This window comes from Muntiacus reevesi, chromosome 16 (genome assembly GCF_963930625.1).
Source record: "Muntiacus reevesi chromosome 16, mMunRee1.1, whole genome shotgun sequence".
Classification (NCBI taxonomy): Eukaryota; Metazoa; Chordata; class Mammalia; order Artiodactyla; family Cervidae; genus Muntiacus; species Muntiacus reevesi.
In genome coordinates this window covers 24111402-24138068 of record NC_089264.1, presented here as the reverse complement: position 1 = coordinate 24138068, position 26667 = coordinate 24111402, and the positions used below count along the sequence as shown (strand labels likewise).

The 26667-nt window shown below is 38.8% G+C and overlaps 1 protein-coding gene across 3 annotated transcripts in view; it reads left to right on the top strand.

Annotated features, from left to right (window-relative positions):
* MTTP (microsomal triglyceride transfer protein) overlaps window positions 1-26457 on the top strand; it is a 68512-nt gene extending 42055 nt beyond the window's left edge. For all 3 annotated transcript variants that reach the window (XM_065907294.1, XM_065907291.1, XM_065907292.1), the window contains 10 exons: window positions 851-1019; window positions 2000-2107; window positions 5128-5340; window positions 7097-7308; window positions 9021-9118; window positions 9220-9341; window positions 10678-10905; window positions 19591-19715; window positions 23302-23472; window positions 25012-26457. In XM_065907294.1, coding sequence (XP_065763366.1) covers window positions 851-1019; window positions 2000-2107; window positions 5128-5340; window positions 7097-7308; window positions 9021-9118; window positions 9220-9341; window positions 10678-10905; window positions 19591-19715; window positions 23302-23472; window positions 25012-25183 — 1618 coding nt within the window. In that variant the 3' untranslated portion in view covers window positions 25184-26457. The remainder of the gene's footprint in view (window positions 1-850; window positions 1020-1999; window positions 2108-5127; window positions 5341-7096; window positions 7309-9020; window positions 9119-9219; window positions 9342-10677; window positions 10906-19590; window positions 19716-23301; window positions 23473-25011) is intronic.
* The last annotated feature ends 210 nt before the right edge of the window (window positions 26458-26667 follow it).

Here is a 26667-nt window from a genome sequence, read left to right as displayed (position 1 = left end):
AGATTCTTGATGAGTAGAATATGTAACTAGCACTTTCCTGCAAGAGTTTCACTCTGCTCACAACAAATTGTTGTGATTGAACTTGAAATATGCTTGTGTGAATGCTCAGTCACTTGTTGTGTCTGACACTTTGTGATGCTGTGGACTGTAGCCCACCGGGCTCCTCTGTCCATGGGATTCTCCAGGCAGGAATACTGGGGTGTGTTGCCAAGCCCTGCTCTAGGGAATCTTCCTGACCCAAGGGTTGAACCCGCCCCTCTTACCTCTCCTGCATTGGCAGGCAGCTTCTTTACCACTAGCACCACCTGGGAAGTCCGAACTTGAACTGTACCATGGTGTGTTTATTTAAAAAAAAAATGAGCTGAAATTTCTTTCTTGGATATAAATGAAACTTAAAAGAATGTCCCATCTTTCCACTGAATGATACTACCTTAGTTATGCATTTAAGAAATGTATATAGTTGCAAAGCTAATTAGAAAAAGAATTGATTTGGGAGACCATAGCTTTTGTATATTACTTGTGGAGGAAAGAATTTGAACCTAATTTGTAATATTATTTATATAATTTTATTTACAAACCTCCAAGTTACATTTGGCTTAGGGTAATACAGTAAAATTAATCTGTATATTCTGAGGGTACATTGAGTGAGAAAGAAGGGATTTAATAGAGAGGCTCAAAATAAAATGGGGTAGTGTCTTTCAGAGAAAGCCATCACTTTTCTTTTGTTTAAATAAAAAATTTTCACTTCTCTAGGAAACTCAAGCCAATGGGGTCTATGAATGGTAGAAATTCAAAATAATTTATTAAGCACCCTAAACAGTGATGTCTATGACTGTGTTTTCTGTTGTAGACCCCAGCTAGTGGATGCTGTCACCTCTGCTCAGACACCAGACTCATTAGATGCCATTTTGGACTTTCTGGATTTCAAAAGCACCGAGAGCGTTATCCTCCAGGAAAGGTTTCTCTATGCCTGTGCATTTGCCTCACATCCCGATGAAGAACTCCTGAGAGCCCTCATTGTAAGTCAGATGGACCCTCCCAAAATTAAAGCTCTCAGCTGATCTTCGGAATCTAAGCAGTAATTAAAAGTTGCCAGCATCAGAATAAAGGCTGAAACTAGAGCCTTCTGATTATTCATATTCAAATTCTGTTAGACTGTTTTCTTTCCATTAATCATTAATTGTACAGCAGATTATTTCACAAAGTAAGATATTTCACATAGTGTCTTCTTTGCAATTCCTCTAGATAACTTAAGCTATGTTTTATGGAAATTTAAAGATTATATTCACCTATCATGTAATGTGACATAGGACAGAATTTTAATTTCAATCTTGGTTATGCTTCACAATTTGACTTTAAAAGATTTATTTTGACTTCAAAAATCTTCGTGCTATTTAATGTACAGTACATTGTATAACATATAATCATTATATGTTATGCATTGGGTTGACCAAAAAGTTCCTTTGGGATTTTCAATACATTATTCCTGAAAAACCCTAATGAACCGTTTCACCAACCCAATACATATAATTCTTCTGATGCTGAAAAATTATATTGGAAGCAAAAGCTACAGTTCTCTTGGACCCAAGGTTTAAAAACAGAAAGTGCACTTATTCACTTGTGATTTAGGGGAATAACTCATAATCTTTTTGGAAAATGGGCTTGTTTGAAAATTTAATAGCATCAGTGAAGCCCCTCATTACCCACACATACGATTTTACAGACCATTTTTTGGATTCACTGATGCAGTGAATATAATCCATAAACCTCTCAGGAATTCACAGATCTATGTTAAAAATACCTAGAAAGACTCTACCAACTCTTCAGTTCAAAGCTAGATAGTGAATTTATGTGTCCCCAAAGCCAAATTCAGAGTTTGCAATCTAGAAATATGGAAACCGTGTCTTTAGGCTTTGGCTACTTTGTTTCTTACTGAAAAATATTCCATGGAAATGTTTAAATGTTTTGGTAACCTATTTTATCCCTGTTTGGCTAATAGAGTAAGTTCAAAGGTTCCTTTGGAAGCAATGACATCAGAGAATCTGTTATGATCATCATCGGGGCCCTTGTCAGGAAGCTGTGTCAGAAGGAAGGCTGCAAGCTGAAAGTAAGTGCAAATCCAATCTCAGCCACGACATATATAGCTCCAAACCACCCTGCTTAACACTCACGTGCTGTCCCCAGCTGGCGTTCCTAACTCCCCTCACCCGACTCTATTTTCACTGCTTGCATGGCAATTCTTGCTGTTGAACATACTTTATAATTCAGTTATTTATTACATGGGTTATTTATTCTGTCTCCCACTGAAATATAAGTTCACTGCAGAAATGGATCTCTGTTTATGCCACATCAATTGCTTAAAATGGTGCCTGGTACATAGGTAATGTTCAATAAATGCTTGCTGAAAGTGAATAGTCCAAGAATCCCCCATCAAGATATATTTATTGAGTACCCACTATGTACTGTACTCAACTTTGAATGATGTATATATGTATCTATGGTAAAGTTCTTGTTCTTTGATATTAGATTCTAGGGCTACCTCCTAGAGCAGACTATTATCTATAGTAAGTATGGTTTGCAGTTTTGAGTTTTTATGGTAGAAATTTAATTACTTTTAACTACTTTAGAACTTTATATTTTATTTTTAATTTCATTTCCTCAAAGCTTCTCCACTTGCCTGAGTAGACTATCAATTTTAACATCTTTCTCATTAAACTATGACAAAACACTCACTTTTAAGCACAACTAAATATGGAAAATCTAAATGAATTAATATCCAACACAACTCATCTTTCTGTAAGGCAAATAGGTTAAAGATGTTAAACATATACAAATATAGTCTTTTTTCCATCCATGTTTATTATATAACCAGCTTTCAGTCAGCATTTTACTTCTATTTCTGTTTCCCACTAATATTTGTTTTTGCTTACATTTTTATCTCACTGCATCCTAATTTTTTTTCTCCACCAAATTTATATTTGGAAAAAAATTCAGACCTATGGAAAAGTTGTGAGAATAGCACAATTCCATGAATATTTGTATACCTGATTCATCTAGATTTGACCGTTGTTAATATATTGTCCTATTTGCATTATCTTATTTCATTTTATATTATGTTGGTTGAACCCTTTGAGAGTAAGATGCATGCATCTGACATTTTACCCCTAAAGACTTTTACTTCTCATAACTTGAAGGCCATTGCATCTAGGCTCTTACAATGGACAAGATACATGTATTTATATTTATTAAATTATGAGTTCATACTGCTACCTCTAATTCTAACCCAGTTCTACAGGGTTCTTTCTCTCCTTCCATTAATCCATAATTATATCTTCCTTCTCCCACAGTGAGAACCTTGGTTCTCAAGAACATCGATACTATAACTCATTTGCTCAATCCTAAAACCTGCACTTGTACAATAGCTTTGGAATTGTTCCATGAATATCACTACAAAAAACAAACTATCTTAAGTACAGTTCAAGACTTTACAATCTTTTTGTCTTTAGAATATATTACACTAAAGGCATACAATCAGAGTACTATACTCAAACATTACTTGGATTAATTCTTTTTTATTCTCTTTTGTTTAGTTATGTTATTAATCTGATATTTATTCATGTTCATTAGATTTTGTTTGAATTCAATTTTAGCATCCTTTCATCCTTGTTGACTTCATTTTATTTCTTGAATATATGAAATAGGAACATGATTTGAAAGTCAAAACTTGATTTTAAAAATATTCTCAAAGAGGTCTCATTCCCTTTCCTGCTCTTGCACCCATTCTTACCTACTTTTTCTATGTAAGCAGTATCATTAGTTTTGGGTTCTCTTTCCTGTTTCTTTTCGAAACAGTAAGTAGGTGTACACACACATTGTTATTCCTTTTTTCTTACACAAACTATAAACTTCTATATACATTCTCTTGTATCTTTATTTTCTCCACTTAACATATTCTGGAAATCAGCCCACACTGGTTCACAGAGATCTTTCTCCTTCATTTTACAGCTGCCTAGTACTCCATTGTGTGTTAAACTGAGGCACCAGTTTATTCTCCCATGTAAGGTCATTAGGTGATGTCCACTGTTTTTACTCTTACAAACAAGATTTAAATGGATAATCTTGGGCACATTTTCTCTTATTTTTGGAACTATAGCTTCAGGGCTAGGGTACTGGATCAAAATGCCTATCTGTTAGCTTTTGCCAAATTATCTTCCATGGGAATTGTAACATTTTAGGCTCCCACTAGGATGCCTATTTACCAGTAGGCTCAATAACAATGTATGTTATCAAACTTTTGGGTTTTTAGAGATCAGTCTGATAGTTGAGAAATAGCACTTCTTTATTACATTTGAACTTTAGCATCTTCATTCTATTTGAGGGTCTTTTGTGTCTTCACTACCTCCCATCTCTCCCAATGTGTGTGTGTGTGTGTGTGTGTGTGTGTGTGTGTGTGTATACCTGAAGCCTACAGATGACACCGAAGCCCCTAAAACACACCTAGTAACAAAGGTAAATTAGAGCCTATTTCTAATTTACTTTTCCATTAAACTATTAACTAGGCCAGAAAACAAAAGGCCTTGCCTGATTAAAGAATATGTTTGCAAAGTACCTGCTACTCAGAAGGCTTTCAAGAAAGGTTTTTTGAACAGTATGTCGGCATTAATGAAATTTGGAATTGAGTGGAAATGAGCACTCTTTAAACATTTAGAACAAGACCTTACAGTTGAGTCCTAAGTGCTTTCACCATAGTTATTACAAAAGAAAAGGTGAGTGCCACCAGTTAGGCAACTTCTAACCATTATTTTAGAATTTCAATGAATGAGTAATTCTAGGAATAATCGACCACAAGGGAATTTTAAAAATGACTTTATACATTCAGGGTGTGTTCAAAAGTAAATATGCCCATTGTTAATTATACTCATTGCTTCTTGCAGATATGTTAATGTATGTATTTAAAAAATAACAATACCTTTATCAAGCTTTACGTCTTCATTTTCATTGCATGCCTCAGTCAAGCAACCAGAGCAAAATGTTGTAAAACTTTAGCCTGTTGTCTTGGACACAAGAGTGAAGCTGATCTTACCCAAGCTTTGTTTCATGTGTCTGATGTAGAATGTGTTCTTTTAGGGAGTGATAGAAGCCAAGAAGTTAATTTTGGGAGGACTTGAAAAAGCAGAGAAAAAAGAGGACATCATGATGTACCTGCTGGCTCTGAAGAATGCCCGGCTTCCAGAAGGCATCCCGCTCCTTCTGAAGTACGCAGAGACCAGAGAAGGGCCCATCAGCCACCTCGCCGCCACCACACTCCAGAGATATGATGTCCCTTTCATAACTGATGAGGTAAGTTCTCCAAGAATATCTGCAACCTTCATAAAAGGAAAAAGAAAAAAAGCATGCATAATCACAAGTCAAATGCAAACTTCTCTGAAGTCACCCTATTTTCCCTCCCAAACTAAGACTCTCTTTTTTCCTGTTTAGAAATAGCTTCAATTGGGTTTAAGGCTGTTCTGAAGTAGCCTCACATTTTGAGTAGATAATGTCCTATATCCTGAAGCATAAATATTGAAGTACCTTCTCTTACTTTAAGAAACAAATTCTTCTCCAAAATATCTTTGTTTCCCTAGTGGCTCAGACGGTAAAGAATCTGCCTGCAATGCAGGAGACCCAGGTTCAGTCCCTGCGTAGGGAAGATCCCCCTGGAGAAGGAAATGGCTACCCACTCCAGTATTCTTGGCTGGGAAATCTCGCAGACAGAGGAACCTGATGGACTACCATCCATGGGATCGCAGAATCAGATATGACTGAGCAATTAACACAGACACACACACACACAGACCCACACAGACACACACAGACACACACACACCACAAGTTTTAAGATGCTCTTAAATTGTTTGACATGGGAATTACCTGACTTAAGTGTGACCATTCAGGAAGCCATCCAAATTAAAATTTTTTTAGGACAGAGAATGTTTACAAAGTATAAGATAAACTGCCTGCTGAAACTGATGTTCTGTTTGCAGCTACATTTTCTATCAAAGTTGATAGACTGTGAAGTGTGATAATTAGGGTCACGAGTTTTTGAGACAGACAGACTTAGAGACAGATTCTTTAGATGCTGGTGCAGTCTCTTCTTAGTTGTTTTTGTTTTGATGAGTTTCTTAACTCCTATAGACCTGAGAACAAGGTCAACATTTGAGAGAGAGAACAAGGTAGAGGGGAATAGAATTGAAAGAAATATTTATAAATACCTAGTATAGAACCCCAAACATCACCTATTATTAGGTGATGCTAGTGACTAATAAATTAGTTGTTGCCACAGAATGTAATTATTTTGATGAATTTTCTTCAGCATTAATATTTTGTAAAAAAAAAAAAAAAAAGAAAAAAGAAAATCCTCTAATATAACCTATGGACTTTGGGTGATAATGATGTATCAGTATAGGTTCATCAAGTGTAATACACGTACCACTGAGATGCAGGATGTTGATAGAGGGGAGGTTGTGTGGGAGGGGGAGTGGGAAGGGATAGAGATCAGGAGGTATATAGGAACGCTATACTTGCAGCTCAATTTTTCTGTGAACCTAAGATTTCTCTAAAAAATAGTCTATTAATTTTAAAAGGATAGAAAATTCTGAGGCACTTCATTGTAAGGAATATAAGTTCATATAGCCATCTCTCTATAGAGGCCCTTTGCTGTGTAGCAGTAGTACCTTTGAAAAATCTGTGTTTGTTAGGTAATACTATGATATGCTGCATAACAATCAAGACTCAAAAATCTGTTTCTCACATCTCAGCTTCTCATCCATGCTATGGCTAATCCACGCTAAGGGAAAATGTGGCCATGAACTCACTATAGTAGTAGATGAAAGAGAGGGATAAGATATATCAGCTCTTAACTGCCTCAGCCCAGAAGTCACCCGCAGAATTTCTGTTTATGATCTGTTAGCCAGAACGAGGGCCCCACCCTAAGTGCAAAGAAACGTGGGAAATATAGAGGCATGTGTCTATTTTTATGAGCATGAACTCTTCCTTCCATGGTATCAATTCATGAAACGAGATGTGCGCTAACCAAGCTTGAACATCTTGTGTACAGGTAAAGAAGACTATGAACAGGATATACCACCAGAATCGTAAAATACATGAAAAAACTGTGCGCACTACTGCAGCTGCCATCATTTTAAAAAACAATCCATCCTACATGGAAGTAAAAAACATCCTGCTCTCTATTGGGGAACTTCCCAAAGAAATGAATAAGTACATGCTCTCCATTGTCCAAGACATCCTACGTTTTGAAATGCCTGCAAGGTAGGGAACAGTGCCCCTCTCTCTGCTTCTCTGAGCTTGTTTGTATAATGATGTGATACACATGTGGCTAATAATAATGTGGTTTTTATGATGGGTTATGTTGTTGCGTAAAACCATAGGGTTTGCCAAATTTCCCGTAAGAGAAGTATTTAGCAGGCCAGATTATGATTTGGAACTCTGGATATTGGTTTTTTTTTTTCACTCTAGGTTTCCTGTTTGGTCTGATAATATCATATTGCCAAATGTTAGTAATGTTTTAAAATCCAACTACATTTTCAGTAGGACTGAACTCTTCTCTCGACCTGACTTCATCCTTGGAGCAAAGCAGAAGAGAGCTAATCACTCACTCACATGCAGTCCCTGTGAATATTTGAGAACTGCTCTTTACCTTTTCTTCTCCAGGCTAAAATCATATCACCTAGTGATACTGGGGTGAACCCTGTAAGGCAACATTCTTCTTCTTCCTCTCAATAATGTTCTACATCAGACCTCGGTACAGATTTCTTTGGTGGATTATCTTAATTTCTTTTTTTGCTGTGCTGTTTAAATATTATTATTACTGATGCAAGTAATGTTAAGTAGTCAGGAATATTTCAACTCTAATTAGATAAGTAAATAAGATAGAGAAAAACAACCAAATGTGAAAGTCTCCTAGTTGTGTCCAACTCTTTGGGACCCCATGTACTATACAGTCCATGGAATTCTCCAGGTCAGAATACTGGGGTGGGTAGCCTTTCCCTTCGTCAAGGGATCTTCCCAACCCAGGGATCGAACCCAGGTCTCCCACATTGCAGGCAGATTTTTTACCAGCTGAGCTCCAGGGAAGCCCAAGAATACTGAAGTCCATAGCCTATCCCTTAGAGGGGTAAGACTTACTTAGAAAGAGGCTCTCAGGCTTCCCAGGGGGCGCTAGTGGTAAAGAACCTGCCTGCCAATGCAGGAGATGAAAGAGACGTGGTTTCAATCCCTGGATTGGGAAAATTCCCTGGAGAAGGGCATGGCAACCCACTCCGGTGTTCTTGCCTGGAGAATTCCATGGATAGAGGAGCCCGGTGTGCTATAGTCCATAGGGTTTCAAAGAGTCAGACACGACTGAAGTAACTTAGCACACACATTGAGTTTTACTGAGATGTTTCTTTTTTTTTTTTTCCCCCCCTTTTCTATGGCCATGCTGAGTGGTTTGTGAGATCTTAGTTTCCTGACCAGGGATCAAACCTGTGTCCCTTATGGTGGAAGCTCGTGAAGTCCTAACTGTGGCACCACCAAAGAAGTCCCTTGTGAAGTGTCCCTTTAATTGAACATTAGACAACACTAGGGGGTATAGGAAAACGTTTAAAGAAAGATTAGGCAGCCTCCCCAGTTTGGTACAATTTTCCTTAGAAGTATATACTATTTGACACTAGAACCACGATGATTCAAAGAACGTGTTGTTTTCCACTTCTGACTCATGTCCATCACTCAGCTTCAACCATCTAGTATCTGGGTGTCCTCACCTTGCTGTCTAAACTTGCAGACTAAACTTCAGATATCTGAGGAATGAAGGGGAAAACCCTCATCCTGGTGCTGGCACTCCAGCTGGCACCTCCCTAGTCTTGGAGTGGCGTGAGGAAAATTTGGCCCCTTCTTTTTTCCACTGAGGATTTGGGTTCCTTCCAAATCTGACTTGGGAAACAGCCATCACAATGCAGCTTTTTCCTTTTTTTGTGTTACAGCAAAATGGTCCGTCGAGTTCTGAAGGAAATGGTCGCTCATAACTATGATCGTTTCTCCAAGAGTGGCTCCTCCTCTGCATATACTGGCTACGTAGAACGTACGTAACCCAGAAAGGGGCTCTCCCTCCCTGCCCCATGCGCTGCTCGGTGCTGCTGTGACTGTTGTTAAATTCGGGGATTTTTTTGTTGGTGTCATTAGGGACTTCCCATTCGGCATCTACCTACAGCCTTGACATTCTTTACTCTGGTTCTGGCATTCTAAGGAGAAGTAACCTGAACATCTTTCAGTACATTGAGAAAACTCCTCTTCATGGTATCCAGGTATCTCATTTTTCATTAATTTTGCTTATTTGACTATGTAAGCAGTTAGTGTGAAGTAGGATAAAATATATACTAATGACAACACTATAGAATGTGTAAATTAATCATGGATCTCTCATGTCACCCTGATTCCATCATCTGCAAGAGGCTGTGTGATTTATGGTCCCAAAGAGTTTCAAATATGCAAGCATCCATATTTTTTCAAAGGTACACATGTTCACAAAATTGAAGTCATGCCAGTATTTCTCACATATGTTTTGTAAAAATATTTTATTTTTACTCATAAATGTATTCCTTGGAGCTCCAGATATTTAATTCTAGAATGTATTTCCTTCTCTTGGTGTTTCTATGGAGAGATTGATTCTAATAGAATCAATCTAATAATAGAATATGGTTCTCCAAAGAGTCAATCTAATTTTTCCAATACTTCTAAGACAGAAAAGAATAAAGTGTAGTCATTTGACAACTGGCTGACTTCCATCCCTTTAGTTTTACCCCAAATTTGGCGACAATCTTTAAAGGCTTCCTAATTTCAAAGTATACTCTCTTTTTAGTTTTTATGCATATCAAAACTATAACCTTCTAAATAAGCTCATTTTATCTTTAGAAATTATCCAGTGTTCCATAAACTTGAGTTCTTATCAATATTGTATTACTACACCGTTTGACAGGACTCTAGTCAGAAGCCATGCCTCTGTCCTGAGGAATCACCATCTGTTTTCTGATATGCGCTCTGAAATGCCAGACGCCCTTGGCTAGGGCCCTGGGTGTGGAGTACCGAGAATATGTAGGATTCCTGTGTGTGGTAGAGCTCAGGATGTGAGCCTGCTCTCGATGCTCAACATCTCTTCTTTTACTGGAAAAGGTTTTACGTGGAAGGGTGTGAGTCATGGCTTAGAGAGTTGCAACCCTCTCATAGCACAGACTTGGGCCAACTGTGCCAGCATCTCTCCACCTCATTTTTAGAGGCTCCCCAAGACAGGCAATCCACTATGTACGACAATTCTGCAGAGGCTGTGTCTCTAGGATGATGCCATTAAATGGAAAGTTCATGGTCTTTGCAGTCAGACAGAAGAAGTTTGAGACCGATCTCTACCATCTGAGTTTCTTTTCAGGCTCATCAACAAAATGGATACAATCACATGTACCTCCAAGTGTGGCTGTGAGAATCAAATGAAGAAAACAAACTCATATTCAGGCACAGAGCTATTTTTGTTTTATTTTTTGCAGCTGCAGGCAACTTTTGGAACCCCAGGAAAGTTGTAGATGTAGCTCATCCTCTCATACAGAACAGGCAGGGAACTAATGTCATAAACGCTATATCTGTTTTCCCTAGGTGGTCATTGAAGCCCAAGGACTGGAGGCATTAATTGCAGCCACTCCTGATGAGGGGGAAGAGAACCTTGACTCCTATGCTGGCTTGTCAGCTCTCCTCTTTGATGTTCAGCTCAGACCTGTCACTTTTTTCAACGGATATAGTGATTTGATGTCTAAAATGCTGTCAGCCTCTAGCGACCCTATGAGTGTGGTGAAAGGACTTCTTCTGCTAATAGATCATTCCCAGGTAATTCAGTCTGCACATGAATATTGAATTTTATACATATTTTATACACTTTATACACATGGAGGATACAAGATAAAGTTCCACTCATCTTGGGGCTCACATTCTAAGCATTCGACCCTCTTGGCATTATTACCCTTTCTCCTTCCCTACAGGAAAATGGGTTTTATTTTGCCTATGTTATCTGATTAAGACGTCTTCTCACTGTTGAGGCAAAAGAGGAACTACTCAACATGAGTATAATATAATGTTATTTATATCTCAGTAAAACTAAAAGTGGGGGAAGGAAACTGATGTGACCAGAAAAAAGAAACTATGGAGAAAATAACTTAGGATTCAACAGAGGAGTGATGGCCTTATTTCTTTCATTTGGCTTTCTTGGGTACTTAGATGATATTTTTTTCTGAACACAAGCTCTGAACTGCAAGGCTTCATAAGTTACTGATGACATTTAACATGACGACAGTGGTAAAGATTCAAGTAGTGCATCATCCCTGCCATATCAGTAGAGGCACAAGCAATCACTGACACCAACCACATGTTTAATGGACACTCTTTGCCCCACATTCTCATGTTCACAGAACATTACAAAGGTCCATTCATTGTTAAAGAATAAGAGAACTTTCATTCACTTGACCTGCATTCTTCAGAATAGCTTTCAATTTTCTTCACTCCTAAATCTTACATTACTGTACTAAGATATGACAATAGTATATTCTGTGTGGTAAGATTTAGGTGACCAGGATACTGTAGAGTGTGAGTGACCTGCCTCATGGAATTTTCTCAGAAACAGAAGAGGGTTAATCTGAATAACCTTTGAGTTTGAGTGTGTTTGATGCTTAATTTTTTTTTTCTTTAATGACTTGACATTTCCTGCCTTACTAAGCATAGCAATATAAAAGTGGAATATTTGCTAAAAAAGAGGATCTTATGAAAAATCCTTAAAGTGATTATTTGCACTCTAGCTTGTATTTTTGATGTTGAAGATGTATGAGGAGATTGGATTAAAATGTACAGACTATAGGACTTTCTGGGGAAGTTTGCTTTTGTGGTTTATTCAGAAGTAATAGCCTAGGTTTGACTTTTGCCTCCACTAGTTACCTTCTGGTATGGGCAAATTTAACTCAGATAACCATTATATCTACTACTGTGGGCAAGAATCCCTTAGAAGATATGGAGTAGCCATCATAGTCAACAAAAGAGTCCGAAATGCAGTACTTGGATGCAGTCTCAGAAACAACAGAATGATCTCTGTTCGTTTCCAAGGCAAACTATTCAATATCACAGTAATCCAAGTCTATGCCCCAACCAGTAATGCTGAAGAAGCTGAAGTTGAATGGTTCTATGAAGACCTACAAGACCTTTTACAACTAACACCCAAAAAAGAGGTCCTTTTCATTATAGGGGACTGGAATGCAAAACTAGGAAGTCAAGAAATACCTGAAGTAACAGGCAAATTTGGACTTGGAGTGCAGAAAGAAGCAGGGCAAAGGCTAATAGCGTTTTGCCAAGAGAACGCACTGGTCATAGCAAACACCCTCTTCTAATGAGACAAGAGAAGACTACATATGGACATCACCAGATGGTCAACACTGAAATCACACTGATTATATTCTTTGCAGCCAAAGATGGAGAAGCTCTATACAGTCAGCAAAAACAAGACTGGGAGTGGACTGTGGCTCAGAGCATGAACTCCTTATTGCCAAATTCAGACTTAAATTGAAGAAAATAGGGAAAACCACTAGATCATTCAGGTATGACCTAAATCAAATCCCTTATGATTATAGAGTGGTAGTGAGAAATAGATTCAAGGGATTAGATCTGATAGAGTACCTGAAGAATATGGACAGAGGTTTGTGAAGTTGTATAGAAAGCAGTGATCAAGACCATCCTCAAGAAAAAGAAATGCAAAAAGGCCAAATGGTTGTCTGAGGAGGCCTTATAAATAGCTGTGAAAGAAGAGAAGTGAAAGGCAAAGGAGAAAAGGAAAGATATTCCCATCTGAATGCAAAGTTCCAAAGAACAGCAAGGAGAGATAAGAAAGACTTCCTCAGCAATCAATGCAAAGAAATAGAAGAAAACAATAGAAAGGGAAAGACTAGAGATCTCTTCAAGAAAATTAGAGATACCAAGGGAATATTTCATGTGAAGATGGGCACAATAAAGGACAGAAATGGTATGGACCTAACAGAAGCAGAAGATATTGAGAAGAAGTGGCAAGAATAAACAGAAGAACTATACAAAAAAGATCTTCATGACCTAGATAATCACGATGGTGTGATCACTCACCTACAGCCAGGCATCCTGGAATGTGAAGTCAAGTGGGCCTTCGGAAGCATCACTACGAACAAGGCTAATAGAGGTGATGGAATTCCAGTTGAGCTCTTTAAAACTGTAAAAGATGATGCTGTGAAAGTGCTGCACTCAATATGCTGGCAAATTTGGAAAACTCAGCAGTGGCCACAGGACTGGAAAAGTTCAGTTTTCATTCCAATCCCAAAGAAAGGCAATGCCAAAGAATGCTCAAACTACTGCACAATTGCACTCCTCTCACATGCTAGCAAAGTAATGCTCAAAATTCTTCAAGCCAGGCTTCAACAGTATGTGAACTATGAACTTCCAGATGTTCATGCTGGTTTTAAAAAAGGCAGAGGAACCAGAGATCAAATTGCCACCATCCGCTGGATCATCAAAAAAGCAAGAGAGTTCCAAAAAAACATCTACTTCTGCATTATTGACTATGCCAAAGCCTTTGACTGTGTGGATCACAATAAACTGTGGAAAATTCTTAAAGAGATGGGAATACCAGACCACCTGACCTGCCTCATGAGAAATCTGTGTGCAGGTCAAGAAGCAACAGTTAGAACTGGACTTGGAAAAACAGACTGATTCTATATAGGGAAAGGAGTATGTCAAGGTTGTATATTGTCACCCTGCTCATTTAACTTATATGCAAGTACATCATGAGAAACGTTGGGCTGGAGGAAGCACAAGCTGGAATCAAGATTGCCAGGAGAAATATCAATTACCTCAGATATGCAGATGACGCCACCCTTATGGCAGACAGCGAAGAAGAACTAAAGAGTCTCTTGATGAAAGTGAAAGAGGAGAGTGAAAAAGATGGCTTAAAACTCAACATTCAAAAAACTAAGATCATGGCATCTGGTTCCATCACTTCATGGCAAATAGAAGGGGAAATAGTGCAAACAGTGACAGACTTTAATTTTGGGGGGCAAAATAAAGTCACTGCAAAATAATGTCAAAATCACTGCAGATGGTGACTACAGCCATGAAATTAAAAGATGCTTACTCCTTGGAAGGAAAGTTATGACCAACCTAGACAGCATATTAAAAAGCAGAGACATTACTTTGCCAACAAGGGTCCGTGTAGTCAAAGCTATGGTTTTTCCAGTAGTCATGTATGGGGGTGAGAGTTGGACTATAAAGAAAGCTGAGCACCAGAGAATTGATGCTTTTGAATTGTGGTGTTGGAGAAGACTCTTGAGAGTCCCTTGGACTGCAAGGAGATCCAACCAGTCCATCCTAAAGGATATCAGTCCTGAATATTCATTGGAAGGATTAATGCTAAAGCTGAAACTCCAATTCTTTGGCCACCTGATGTGAAGAACTGACTCAGTTGAAAAGACCCTGATGCTGGGAAAGTTTGAAGGCAGGAGGAGGGGTGATGACAGAGGATGAGATGGTTGGATGGCATCACTGACCCGATAGACATGAGTTTGAGTAAATTCTGGGAGTTGGAGATGGAGAGGGAAGCCTGGTGTGCTGCACTCCATGGGGTCGCAAAGAGTTGGACACGACTGAGCGACTGAACTGAACTGAATTGAACTGAATTAAGTCCTGTGTACTCTTGGGCAGTTACTTCATAGCTTTATACCAGGAATTCCTATACATAAAGTGAGGTATTTGGAACAGATGATTCGAAGTTTTTATTAGTTTTGTTCTTTGCTGGATAACTTGAGGATTTTGATCTGTTGGGTTTTGCTTATGAAATCAAAGATTTTAAGATCTGTAAGTGACCTGAAGTATCAGATTTACTAAAAATCCACCCAATCATCATTGGTTGCAACTAGAAATTAATTCCCTTTCTTTATTATTCTTGATAACAGTTCAGGATAGCTATGTATAACAACAACAACAAAAACTTAATTTAGGGTAGCTTGACCAAATAATTTGATTTTTATCATGTAAAAGATATATAGAAGTAGATAGTCCAGGGCTGATATGGCAACCCTACGTATTATTATGATGCAGGCTCTTTTTCCATATTTACTTGTGGCTTCTAACCTCATTTTGCCACCTCATGATTCTCAGATGGCTGTTGTACTTCCAGAACTAATTTCTCATTCCAGGAAGGAAGAGGGAAGGGTAAGGGGCATCAGAGTTTGACTCTTTTCAAGAACCATCCTACAAGCCCTATCTATTTCTAAAAAAGAAAAGCATCTGCAAATGGAAGTCCTTTGTTGTGACCAAAACTGTGTCATATGGCTCTCTCTAGCTGCAAGAGAAGCTGGTAAATGTAGTTTTTTGGTGGTTGTACTGACACTCTGAACAAAACTTTGTTTCTGTTACTATGAATGAAAAGAAGGAAACCAGCAATGCCTCTAATACCCATTAATTCTCAGAATCACACATGAAAAATTGTTCTCAAATTAATCAGAGAACTGCACATCATTACACTGCACATTTTCACTAAAGTGTTACCTGTGGGAGATGCATCTTTTTTTTCAGTCGGGGGGCTGTGGTGGGTCTTCGTTGCTGCACATGGGCTTTCTCTAGGTGTGCGGGCCTCTCACTGTGGTGGCTTCTCTTGTTGCGGAGTGCAGAAGACTAGGCACACAGACTTCAGCAGTGGCAGCACGTGAGCTCAGTAGTTGGGGCTCATGGGCTTAGTTGCTCCACAGTGTGTGGGATTTTCCCAGACCAGAGATCAAACCGGTGTCCCCAGCATTACAAGGTGGGTTCTTAACCACTGGACCACCAGGGAAGTGCTGGGGAAATGCATCCTTAATGAATGCCTTCTCCATCTCCACTAAGGACTGAAGAAGTCCTAAGCATGCTGAGAAAGTAGTCCACAATTTAAGATGCAGGAATAATAACAGTTCAATATCATCTATATGTACTCACCTTCCCATCATCAGTGCTTAATGTCTGAATCAGATATTAAACTTGATGCAAACATAAATACTAATCTAGACCAGGGTTGGGAAACAATTTATGTAAAGGGCAAGAAGTAAATAGTTCAGGCTCTGTGAGACATATGGTGTCTGCCATTGTAGAGTGACAATAGCTATAAATGATATATTAACATAGGAGTGCGGCAGTGTTCCAATAAAATTTTATTTACAAAAGTAGTCAGTGGGCCAGGTCTGCCTGCAGTCCATAGTTTGCCAACCCCTGATCTAGATTATCTTTATGGTTTTTCTTTTTTTTCTTTTTATTTTTTTGGTTTTTCTTTTTTTTTAAACATTTTTTTATTGAAGCATGGTTGATTTAAAATGTTGTGTAAGTGTCTACCATACAGCAAAGTGATTAAGTTATTGTATTTTTTTTAATTAATTAAGTTAGGGCACCACAGACATATTTCTAAGAGAAAGATCTTCACTTAGCTATGAAACATAGCCCAGTGGCAGTGTATTTTAAATTGAAGTATTTGGCAGATCTCAATTTATTATAGAAATGAGCTGTTTGAGTCTCCCTGGCTCTGCAGAGCACTCCAGTAATGCAATTCCAGCTTGAGAGGCACATACCACTCTAGGTCAAGTGCTGACATTGAAGGAAATTTTGGCAGTTGAGGGACTGTCACAGCCACCAGGGCAGATGGAATTACCCTGTACTCTCTCTCTCTGTCTCTTTTTTGGCTAATTGAATTACTCCTCAGAGAAGGATGTTTGATAAAGTCAGATTAATAGGGGGATCCTCTTTAGCCAGCAAAGAACAAACTTTCCTGAATGGAAGCAATGGGATGAGTTGTCAAAATATGGGTGTCTGAGCTATAAGGGACACCTTTAGGACCAAAAGTAAAAGACCAAAGGGGTCCCATTAGCTACAAATACAAAGTTCCAGTATCTTGTTCTTCTAGTTCATGGACAAGAGTTAAATATGCACTCTGAGTCACACAAGAGATAAACCTATTGCTGTTTTAGTCACTAAATTGTGTCCGATTCTTTTGTGATGCCATGGTCTGTAGCCCACCAGGCTCCACAGTCCATTGGGTTTCCCAGGCAAGAATACTGGAGTAGTTCACCATTGCCTACTCCAAAGGGTCTTCCTGACCCAGAGATTGAGCCCAAGTCTCCTGCCTTGGCAGGCGGGTGCTTTACTGCTGAGCCACCAGGGAAACCCATAAGCCTGTACTTCATCTTTTTTTGCAGTATTTCTTAGAACAGGCCTCCTTGCACAGTAGGAGACGAGTGAGAGTTATGATTTTGTGATAGTCATGTATGGTAGTAGAAAAGTCTCTCCACTAGAGACCATCTGGATATTCAGTCTAGCTGCACAGGTAGCCTCCAAGCCTCATTTTTCTTGTCAATCTTCTGATATAATGCCAACCATGGAAGATTTGAATGGAAATTAAATGAGATACAAAATACAGAGCTTCAAGGGGCACAATAGATATTAAAAAACCATTTGTTCTGTTTATTTTACATCCCTCAAAAATTAGAACCACTGTGCTGTGTGATTTAGTCCCTTTCATGAAGGAAAGAGTGGTTTGTCCTACTGGGGTCAGTGGTCTATCCTGAACATATTCCTCTGTGATTATACGTAAGAATTCTTCTTTGATCCCTTTGCGTGAGAGATGGAATCTTCCTAGAAAGCCAAGGCTCTCCTCAAAACCCACACTGCAGTAGAATTGCTCTCTCCCCACAAAAGGCACATTGTCTGATAGCCATGAAATGTTCTTTCCCATGGTGCTTGGTGTGTTTTGACACCCACGTAATGTATGGTCAGTGGGAAAACCAAAGTCTACTTCATAGACCTCTGCTGAGTTGGGTGGACTAACAAGATTATAGCTTTCAAATTGGGAACATAGAATATGATCCAAAGAAAGAAATACTTCTGAGGCAGGGCACACAGTAGGGCCTATTTGGAAGCAGTCACCATCATGGTACAAATGCAGAATTTATATCTTGGTTCTGCAGTTCACAGGCATGGGTTACAATTTGAACATGATTATTTGTTTTTTTTTTCAGAATAATTTGTGTTCCTTCATACTAGTTGGATGCCCGAGACAGCCCCTGCATCCTCCCACAACCACATTTTGTTCTAGACTTAATGTAGCAGTAGGTATCCTTAGGGCTGTCTCCTAATGTGTCCTGAGCTCTACGTCAAGAATCTCATGTTTTCATCTGAATGTCTTTCAGACCGAAGGTAGTTTCATGCCACCATCAGACTTTTTTAGTAAACCAGGTTCTGTGACTGAGATTCTTGCCCCTCTTTTTGGAAAGTTGGAGAAAATCCAGGGAGATCAATGACCAACACAGTCCTCTCTAGAAATTAAGATTGCAGTGTTAATGGTTGATGAAAGCATGGTTTGTTTGGTCTGAGTAGGGCAGTCACATAAAAAAATTAGTCATGCTGCAAGTTGCCATGAACCTAAGATCTTTGGAGGAATATAAAAATTAAGGGTACTGAGCCTTTCTCGCAGAACTGTTGCATTTCCAACATTGTCCCTGGGCAATCTGATTCCAACCCTGCTGAAGAAGTTTTCAGCCAACATCACCCCATCTAGTGTACACAGAAATTGCAAGACTTAAAAGGTATATGTTGGCAATCAGTATAAAACAATGGGGTTCAGACAACTACAAAGTTGCTGAGGATGGACTATGTTTGTACATGATTACTATCGCTCTGGAATATGCTGTGGGGTTCATGTTGATCGTTTTTGTTATATTGATGTCATTCCAAACGTCAAACAATAGGGTATTAAAGCTTAGTTAAGTTACCCTGCCTTTCTTTCCCAGCTTTCCTTTCCTAGGCAATTTGTAGAATTTGTATACGGCACCAGCAGTTTTTATCTTTCCTTACATTTGCCAGCAAGCTGCAGTTTACTTTATTTGACACAGCACATAACTATAGAAGGGCTAAAGGACTTCTGGAAATCATTTATCCCAGCCCTCATCCCCACCCCAAAGCCAATGCTGGATTTCTGATGGAGATGTCTTCATTTTTCCTAGTCTGTTGGCTCTCAAATTTGGGTGCATCAAAATCACATGAGGGCTTGTTAAAACACAGATCCCTGGGCACCACCCTCAGAGTTTCTAATTCAGTAGATAGGGAGCTTGCATTCCTAACACGTTCCATGGATGCTCCTGTTACTCATCAGAGAACCACACTTTGAGAATGATATTCCTCCCAAAGTGAAGCAAAGATTGAGAGAAAGCAACCTTCTCAACTGACACTTTACTTCTTCAGTATTTTCATTGATTAAATAATGTAGCATATCAGTAATCTACTTCCAGTGATCAAGATTAGAATGTGTTTCCCAGCCTAGAGGAGGACTTCATCATTAGCAAAACTCCAGTGGTATCATAGGAGGAGAGTGCTGTTAGAAAGTGGTTGGCTAAATTGTGCTGCTGTTTCTCCTCCCTCTCTCCCTTCACCTTCCCCTTTCCCCTCTTCTTCCTTCCCTTTCTCCTTCTAACTGTTATTACATACTTTTGTTTCTAGGAGCTTCAGCTGCAATCTGGACTTAAGGCCAATATGGATGTCCAGGGTGGTCTAGCTATTGATATCACAGGTGCCATGGAGTTTAGTCTATGGTATCGTGAATCTAAAACCCGAGTGAAAAATCGGTAAGCATATATATAGTACTCTATGAGAAGAACTACAGAGGTTTCTTTTCTAATTTTATTGAAGTATAGTTGATTTACAATGTTAATTTCTGCTGTACAGCAAAATTATTTGGTTTTATTGATACCTATATATGTTCCTTTTCATATTCTTTTCCATTATGGTTTATCATAGAAAATTGAATATAGTTCCCTGTGCTATACAGTAGGACCTTGTTATTTATCCATTCTATATATAATAGTTTACAACTTCTAATAGCAAACTTTCAATCTTTCCCTTCCCCACCCCACTCCCTCTTGGCTGTTCTCTATATGCAGAAATATGTTTTTGGAATTCTTTAACCTTGTAACACCTCAAATTCTATGCTTTCTATTTGTAATCATTAAATCATAGAGTGGGGAGTAACCTTAGGAAGTCATTCTTACCATAGATCCTTATGAGCAGGTAGGTATCTAATACAACTTAGAGAAGGATCTTTTTGCTTTTAAAGACATCCATAGACAGCTTGCCCAGTGGGTGAGACATCCATCTTCTCTTGGTATTTCACTTTCAGTTCAGTTTAGTCGCTCAGAAATGTCTGACTCTTTGAGATCCCATGGACTGCGGGACACCAGACTTCCCTGTCCATCACCAACTCCTGGAGCTTGCTCAAACTCACGTCCATCGAGTCAGTGTTGCCATCCAACTATCTCATCCTCTGTCATCCCCTTCTCCTCCTGCCTTCAGTCTATCCCAGAATTGGGGTCTTTTCCAAGGAGTCAGTTCTTCACAAAAGAGGGATGAAGTATTGGAGCTTCTGCATCAGTCCTTCCAATGAATATTCAGGACTGATTTCCTTTAGGATTGACTGGTTTGATCTCCTTGCAGTCCAAGGGACTCTCAAGAGTCTCCTCCAATACCACAGTTTAAAAGCATCAATTCTTCAGTGCTCAGCTTTCTTTATGGTCCAACTCACATCCATACGTGACTACTGGGAAAACCATAGCTTTCACTAGACAGACCTTTATTTTGCTTTTTAATATGCTGTCTAGGTTGGTCATAGCATTTTTTCCAAGGAGCAAGTGTCTTTTAATTTCATGGCTACAGTCATGAAACAAGCAGGGTGATGAAATATTCCACTTTAGTAGTTGAGAATGCTGTCATAAAACTTTACTTTTAAGCAAATTATTTTAGCTTATCCCTCTTGTTGAGATTTAAAATCTTTTTTGTTTTGCTGTCTTCAGTGGAGAAAAAAAGATGATCACTTTTGTGCAGAATCTAAGTCTTAAATATTGAGTCCTTTAAGTGTATTTATCAGTGTTCATTTTTCTAAACAGAATTTTCTCAGGTCCTTTAGCTTTTTAAATTTACCCATTAGATCAAATGAAAGCATTTTATTTTGACCTTAAAGCATCTTTGAACCAGCATTATAATCAAAAGGATTATTCTTCTGTTTGTTATAGTATTGAAGAAAATAAAATGAAAATTAAATTTATTTTTACATTTTTGGATATTTAAAAATACAGTGGGTAAAAATAATTTGGAAAAAAATGAAAATACAGTTGGACAGAAGTGATATAGGAGTGCTAAAATTAGATTTTTTAAATTTATTTTGAATAATGGATGAAAGAATTGAGAAAAATCAAAAGGTAGCAGCACACTTAATATGAAAAAAACTCTCAGGGTTGCTAAAAGAAACCAAAGAATGAGAAATGGGAGAAGCTTTCAGAAGGATAAGCAATACAATTTAGGGCTTCCCCCCAAATCAGTCATTTTTCACTTCTTTCGATGTATTTTCTGGATAGAAGTTTTCCCAAATTAAACTGAATTGAATTAGTTGCAGAAGGAAGTCAACAACAGCAATGCCAAAAAAAAAAAAAAAAGAAAAAATCTGGCTTTTTGAAAGGGACACAGTATCACTAAGTGTCTACCAGTGTCCACATTATAGCCAATTCATCTTCAATTTTCCATTTGCTCATTTAAAGATGATCTAAGCCTTTGTTGAGTGTAAGATGTGAGAAGCTATGGTAAAGGATTCAGGGATTTATTTTTTAAACTTATTTTAATTGGAGGCTAATTACTTTACAATATTGTAGTAGTTTTTGCCATACATTGACATGAATCAGCCATGGGTGTACATGTGTTCCCCATCCTGACCCCCCTCCCACCTCCTTCCCCATCCCATCCCTCAGGGTCATCCCAGTGCACCAGCCCTGAGCACCCTGTCTCATGCATAGAACCTGGACTGGCGATCTGTTTCACATATGATAATATACATGTTTCAATGCTATTCTCTCAGATCATCCCACCCTTGCCTTCTCCCACAGAGTCCAAAAGACTGTTCAATACATCTGTGTCTCTTTTGCTGTCTTGCATATAGGGTTATCGGTACCATCTTTCTAAATTCCATATATATGCGTTAGTATACTGTATTGGTGTTTTTCTTTCTGACTTACTTCACTCTGTATAATAGGCTCCAGTTTCATCCACCTCATTAGAACTGATTCAAATGTGTTCTTTTTAATGGCTGAATAATATTCCATTGCGTATATGTACTACAGTTTTCGTATCCTTTCATCTGCCGATAGACATCTAGGTTGCTTCCATGTCCTGGCTATTATAAACAGTGCTGCAGTGAACGTTGGGGTACACATGTCTCTTTCAATTCTGATTTCCTCAGTGTGTATGCCCAGCAGTGGGATTGCTGGGTCATATGGCAGTTCTATTTCCAGTTTTTTGAGGAATCTCCACACTGTTCTCCATAGTGGCTGTACTAGTTTGCATTCCCACCAACAGTGTAAGAGGGTTCCCTTTTGGATTCAGGGATTTAAATGATACCACCTCTGACTTACTTTTCACTGGCAATGGCAGCAAGTATGCTGTGAGTAGAACAGCAAACATTAGTAGGTCTATCAAAAGAGCTTAACGTACAACTCAGATTTCATCTGAAGTCTGCGATTAAATTAGAGTGGTCCTAGAGGTAAGCCTTCTACTAGAATTACTTATCCTCTTCATTTTCCTCCAAGCCTTTATCCTCTCAGTCCAGTCTGTAATCGTTGGAGAACCAATGATATCTGTCCTTTCTGAGGCATGCAATGTACATGCTGTAGGAATTTTTCTTCATGATACTGTATTTTTTTTTTAATATCTTGGCAACCATAGGCTTCTGTCACCAAAGACCTTTTAGAGAAAGTAATAAAATGAATTAAAATATCTACATAGAAGCCAAAAGAGAGATCGTTACCAAGAAAATTGTTGTAAACATTAGCTGTCTTCTGGGTGAGCTTAGATTTTAAGATAAACAGGTATTTCTGACTTTCTGAAAGGACCAGATCCCAGGCATCTTTTCCTCTTGGCTCCTGGTATGCCCATATCAAACATTAATGCCAGATAGACATTCATTCCCACATTTAGAACTGAATCCTGGGAGAGGACTGAGAGGTAAGGCAAATTTTCACTGCCCAATTCCTAGAACTATCCAGAATTCTAAGCAAATTTAGGTCACCTCTTAGTCCCTTTCCAGTTATCAATGTCAGAAATTCAGAATCCATGGTCTGTTAGTTCAGCTCAATTAAATGTGATTCATGGATTATTTTGCTCAATTTTTAGGGTAAGTGTGTTAATAACTGGTGACATCACGGTGGACTCCTCTTTCGTGAAAGCTGGCTTGGAAATTGGTGCAGAAACAGAAGCAGGCTTGGAATTTATCTCCACGGTGCAGTTTTCTCAGTACCCATTTTTAGTTTGTCTGCAGATGGACAAGGAAGATGTTCCATACAGGTAAGAAACAGGACTTATGGAATGTTCCAGGGCCATCTAGAGTTCATCAGGAGCTTGCACCCAATTTTGAGCATTTCACAGAAATTAAAGGAAAATAGTAAAACCCAGTGAGACATGAATTTTCTTTAAATGAGTAAAGAATAATCGATAAGAGTAAAAAAATAATATCAGTTTCTAGCATTCCAAGAAACTATAATGACAAGTTCATTTGATTCTGGAGATAATATCATATTCTAGCTCAGAAATAATTTATCAAGGCAACAAAGAGATTTGATTTAGTGTAAGTTTCCACATAGTTTCAGCAAAAACACAAGATGCATATTTACTATCAGCTGTTTTCACAGTTTCCTCTTGGATAGAAAGCTCAAAACAGAACATCTAACAATCATTTACCATGGCTTAAAAGCCCAAATGAATTCACAAGTTTTATGTAATCCATATAACAGCAACTTGACCTGGTTTAAGTTTTGGCCCAAGCGTAAGCGTTGGGGATTTTGAATTTAAAAAAACATGCTTTTATTAGAGTACTTGTGTGTGCATGCTCAGTCTCTCAGTTGTGTTAAACTCTTTGTGACCCCATGAACTATAGCCTGCCAGGCTCCCCTGTCCGTGGAATTCTCTAGGCAAGAACTGGAATGGGTTGACATCGCCTTCTCCTGGGGATCTTCCCAACCCAGGGATCAAACCCAGGTCTTTTGCAATACAGGCAGATTCTTTACTATCTGAACCACCAGGGAAGCTTCTCTGAAGCTATTAAGCAGTTGCTAATTTATATTAACTTATGTCTAGAATGGACTTCCCTGGTGGCTCAGACGATAAAGAATCCTCCTGCCAATGCAGTAGACCTGGGTTCAATCCCCGGGTCAGGAAGATCCCCTGGAGAAGGGAAAGGCTACCCTCTCTAGTATTCTTGCCTGGAAAATCCAATGGACAGAGGGGCCTGGCGGGCTACAGTCCATGGGATCACAAAGAGTTGGACATGAATGAGCGACGAACACACACAGACATCTAGAATAAACCTCCATTAACACATTAAAAAGAAAATCAACCTTCCAGTGGTCAAAATGCAATGGCCAGCAGCCCAGGCACAAGGCTAACTGATCTGGTTCCACAGTTCACTTGGCCCAGAGCTCTGGGGGTGTTTTCCTGACAGCATTGTTGGCTTAAACCCAGATGGATTTGCTCCTTACTGAAAGGGGAGTACCCCAAATGCAGGGCTCCTGGAATGAGGGATGGGGGACATAGCAAAGCCTAGAAAGCCTAGCAGCATCTCCAAAAATCTGAGAGGCATTTGGTCTTTCATTCCAGAAAAATGAGTGGCAGGACTGTCATATCCCAGGCCTGTGAAGTGTATCTGTTAGTGGGAAAAGAAATGGGAAGAAAAAAATCACCCCACTCGTGGGAATGAAAGCTTTGGTACTAACATCCTTTCTCAAATGGCTTTGACTCAGAAGCTTAAAGTGTTCATTCAATAACTGGGCTCTGATGGGTGTGGTGTGACTTTAATATGTGTGTGATTTTGTTATTGTTGTCATGCAGGCAATTTGAGACAAAATATGAGAGGCTGTCTACAGGCAGAGGTTATGTTTCTCGGAAGAGAAAAGAAAGCCTGATAGGAGGATGTGAATTCCCACTGCACCAAGAGAACTCTGACATGTGCAAGGTGGTGTTTGCTCCTCAACCAAAGAGTAGTTCCAGTGGTTGGTTTTGAAACTGATGGGGGCTGTTTCACTAGACTCCATCTCGCCGGAAGGGATACGATGTGACACGCCTAAGTATTGCTCTCTGAGAGCACAGTGTTTACATATTTACCTGTATTTAAGAGTTTTGTAAAACGTGATGAAAAACCTCACATAATTAAGTTTGGGCCTGAATCATTCGATACTGCCCACAGTGTCATTCTGAGCCAAACTATGTGATCCTTTTAGTAGCATTCTTGGTTTTCCTGCATCTCTCTCAAATCACATTTACTACTGTGAAACCAGTTCTGCCCTAACAAGAAACTATTGCTTAAAAAAAAAAGACATACACACACTCGGGGGAGCATAATTTTGTTTCAAAAATGTCAATCACTGTATGAAGTCCTTGGTAAAAATCTTACATGGCTTGTCTCTACCAAACATGCCCAATCAGGAAAGTAGACCTTTTTGTTGCTGTTTTTAGGGGGCATGAGGGAAAAGGGACATGACTTTTAAAGGCTTCTGTCAACTATGTTCAAGAATTAATATTTATCTCTTCTGTTGTTAGTTTTATTGAGCACTGAGGTAGAAAGCACACAGAATTGACACGTACCATCTCGTCTCTCTGCTGGCCACATAGATTGCTAGAAGAAAGCCTGTCAGTCCTCTGCCTTCTGCCTTACAAAAATGTCAGACTGAGCTTATCAGAATTAGAAATACTAACTTCAGGAACTCTATTTGACTTTTCTTGTGCTGTGTCTCTTTGAGACTTCAGTGTGGTCCACTGTCCTTTATAAGGTAGATCCGCAAATATTCATCATTTTTTATCTTTCAATCAATTGTTTTGTGGTGGAAGTTCCAGTCTGTTGGACTACAATCTGCAAAGGCTGGGAGAACTTAATAATACTTTAAGGAACTGGTGGATTTGGATTCTAAAATATGAAATCAAGAAAAGAATGTCTCTATTTGTACAAATTAAAAGAGACATCTCTTACATCTCCTATATTGGCAGGCGGGTTCTCTATTACTAGCGATCAGTACTTTACTGTTTTTTACGGTTGAATAATATCCCATTATATAAATATGCCATTTAACAGTTGATGAACATTTGGATAGTTTTCACCTTTTCATATGTTAACCATTTTCAGGTATTTACTAATAAAACAGACACATGTGTTAATAGTGACAGGCCCCAAACAGATAACAGGTGCTCACTTATCCATGAAACACGCACACACACACATATACAATGAAAGTTTAAGTAGCCTACCATTAATTGTAAATTTAAGATGATATGTGATGAAATAAATATGTGGAATTCCTACTGAATTGCTTTTGTCTTCTATTACTTGGTTGTTGTCACTCAGTCACTAAGTCACGTCGAACTCTTTGCAACCCCATGGACTGCAGCACGCCAGGCTTCCCTGTCTTTACTATCTCCAGGAGTTTGTTCAGACTGGTGTCCACTGAGTCAGCGATGCATCCAGCCATTCATTACTTTGAGCACCGTATTTGT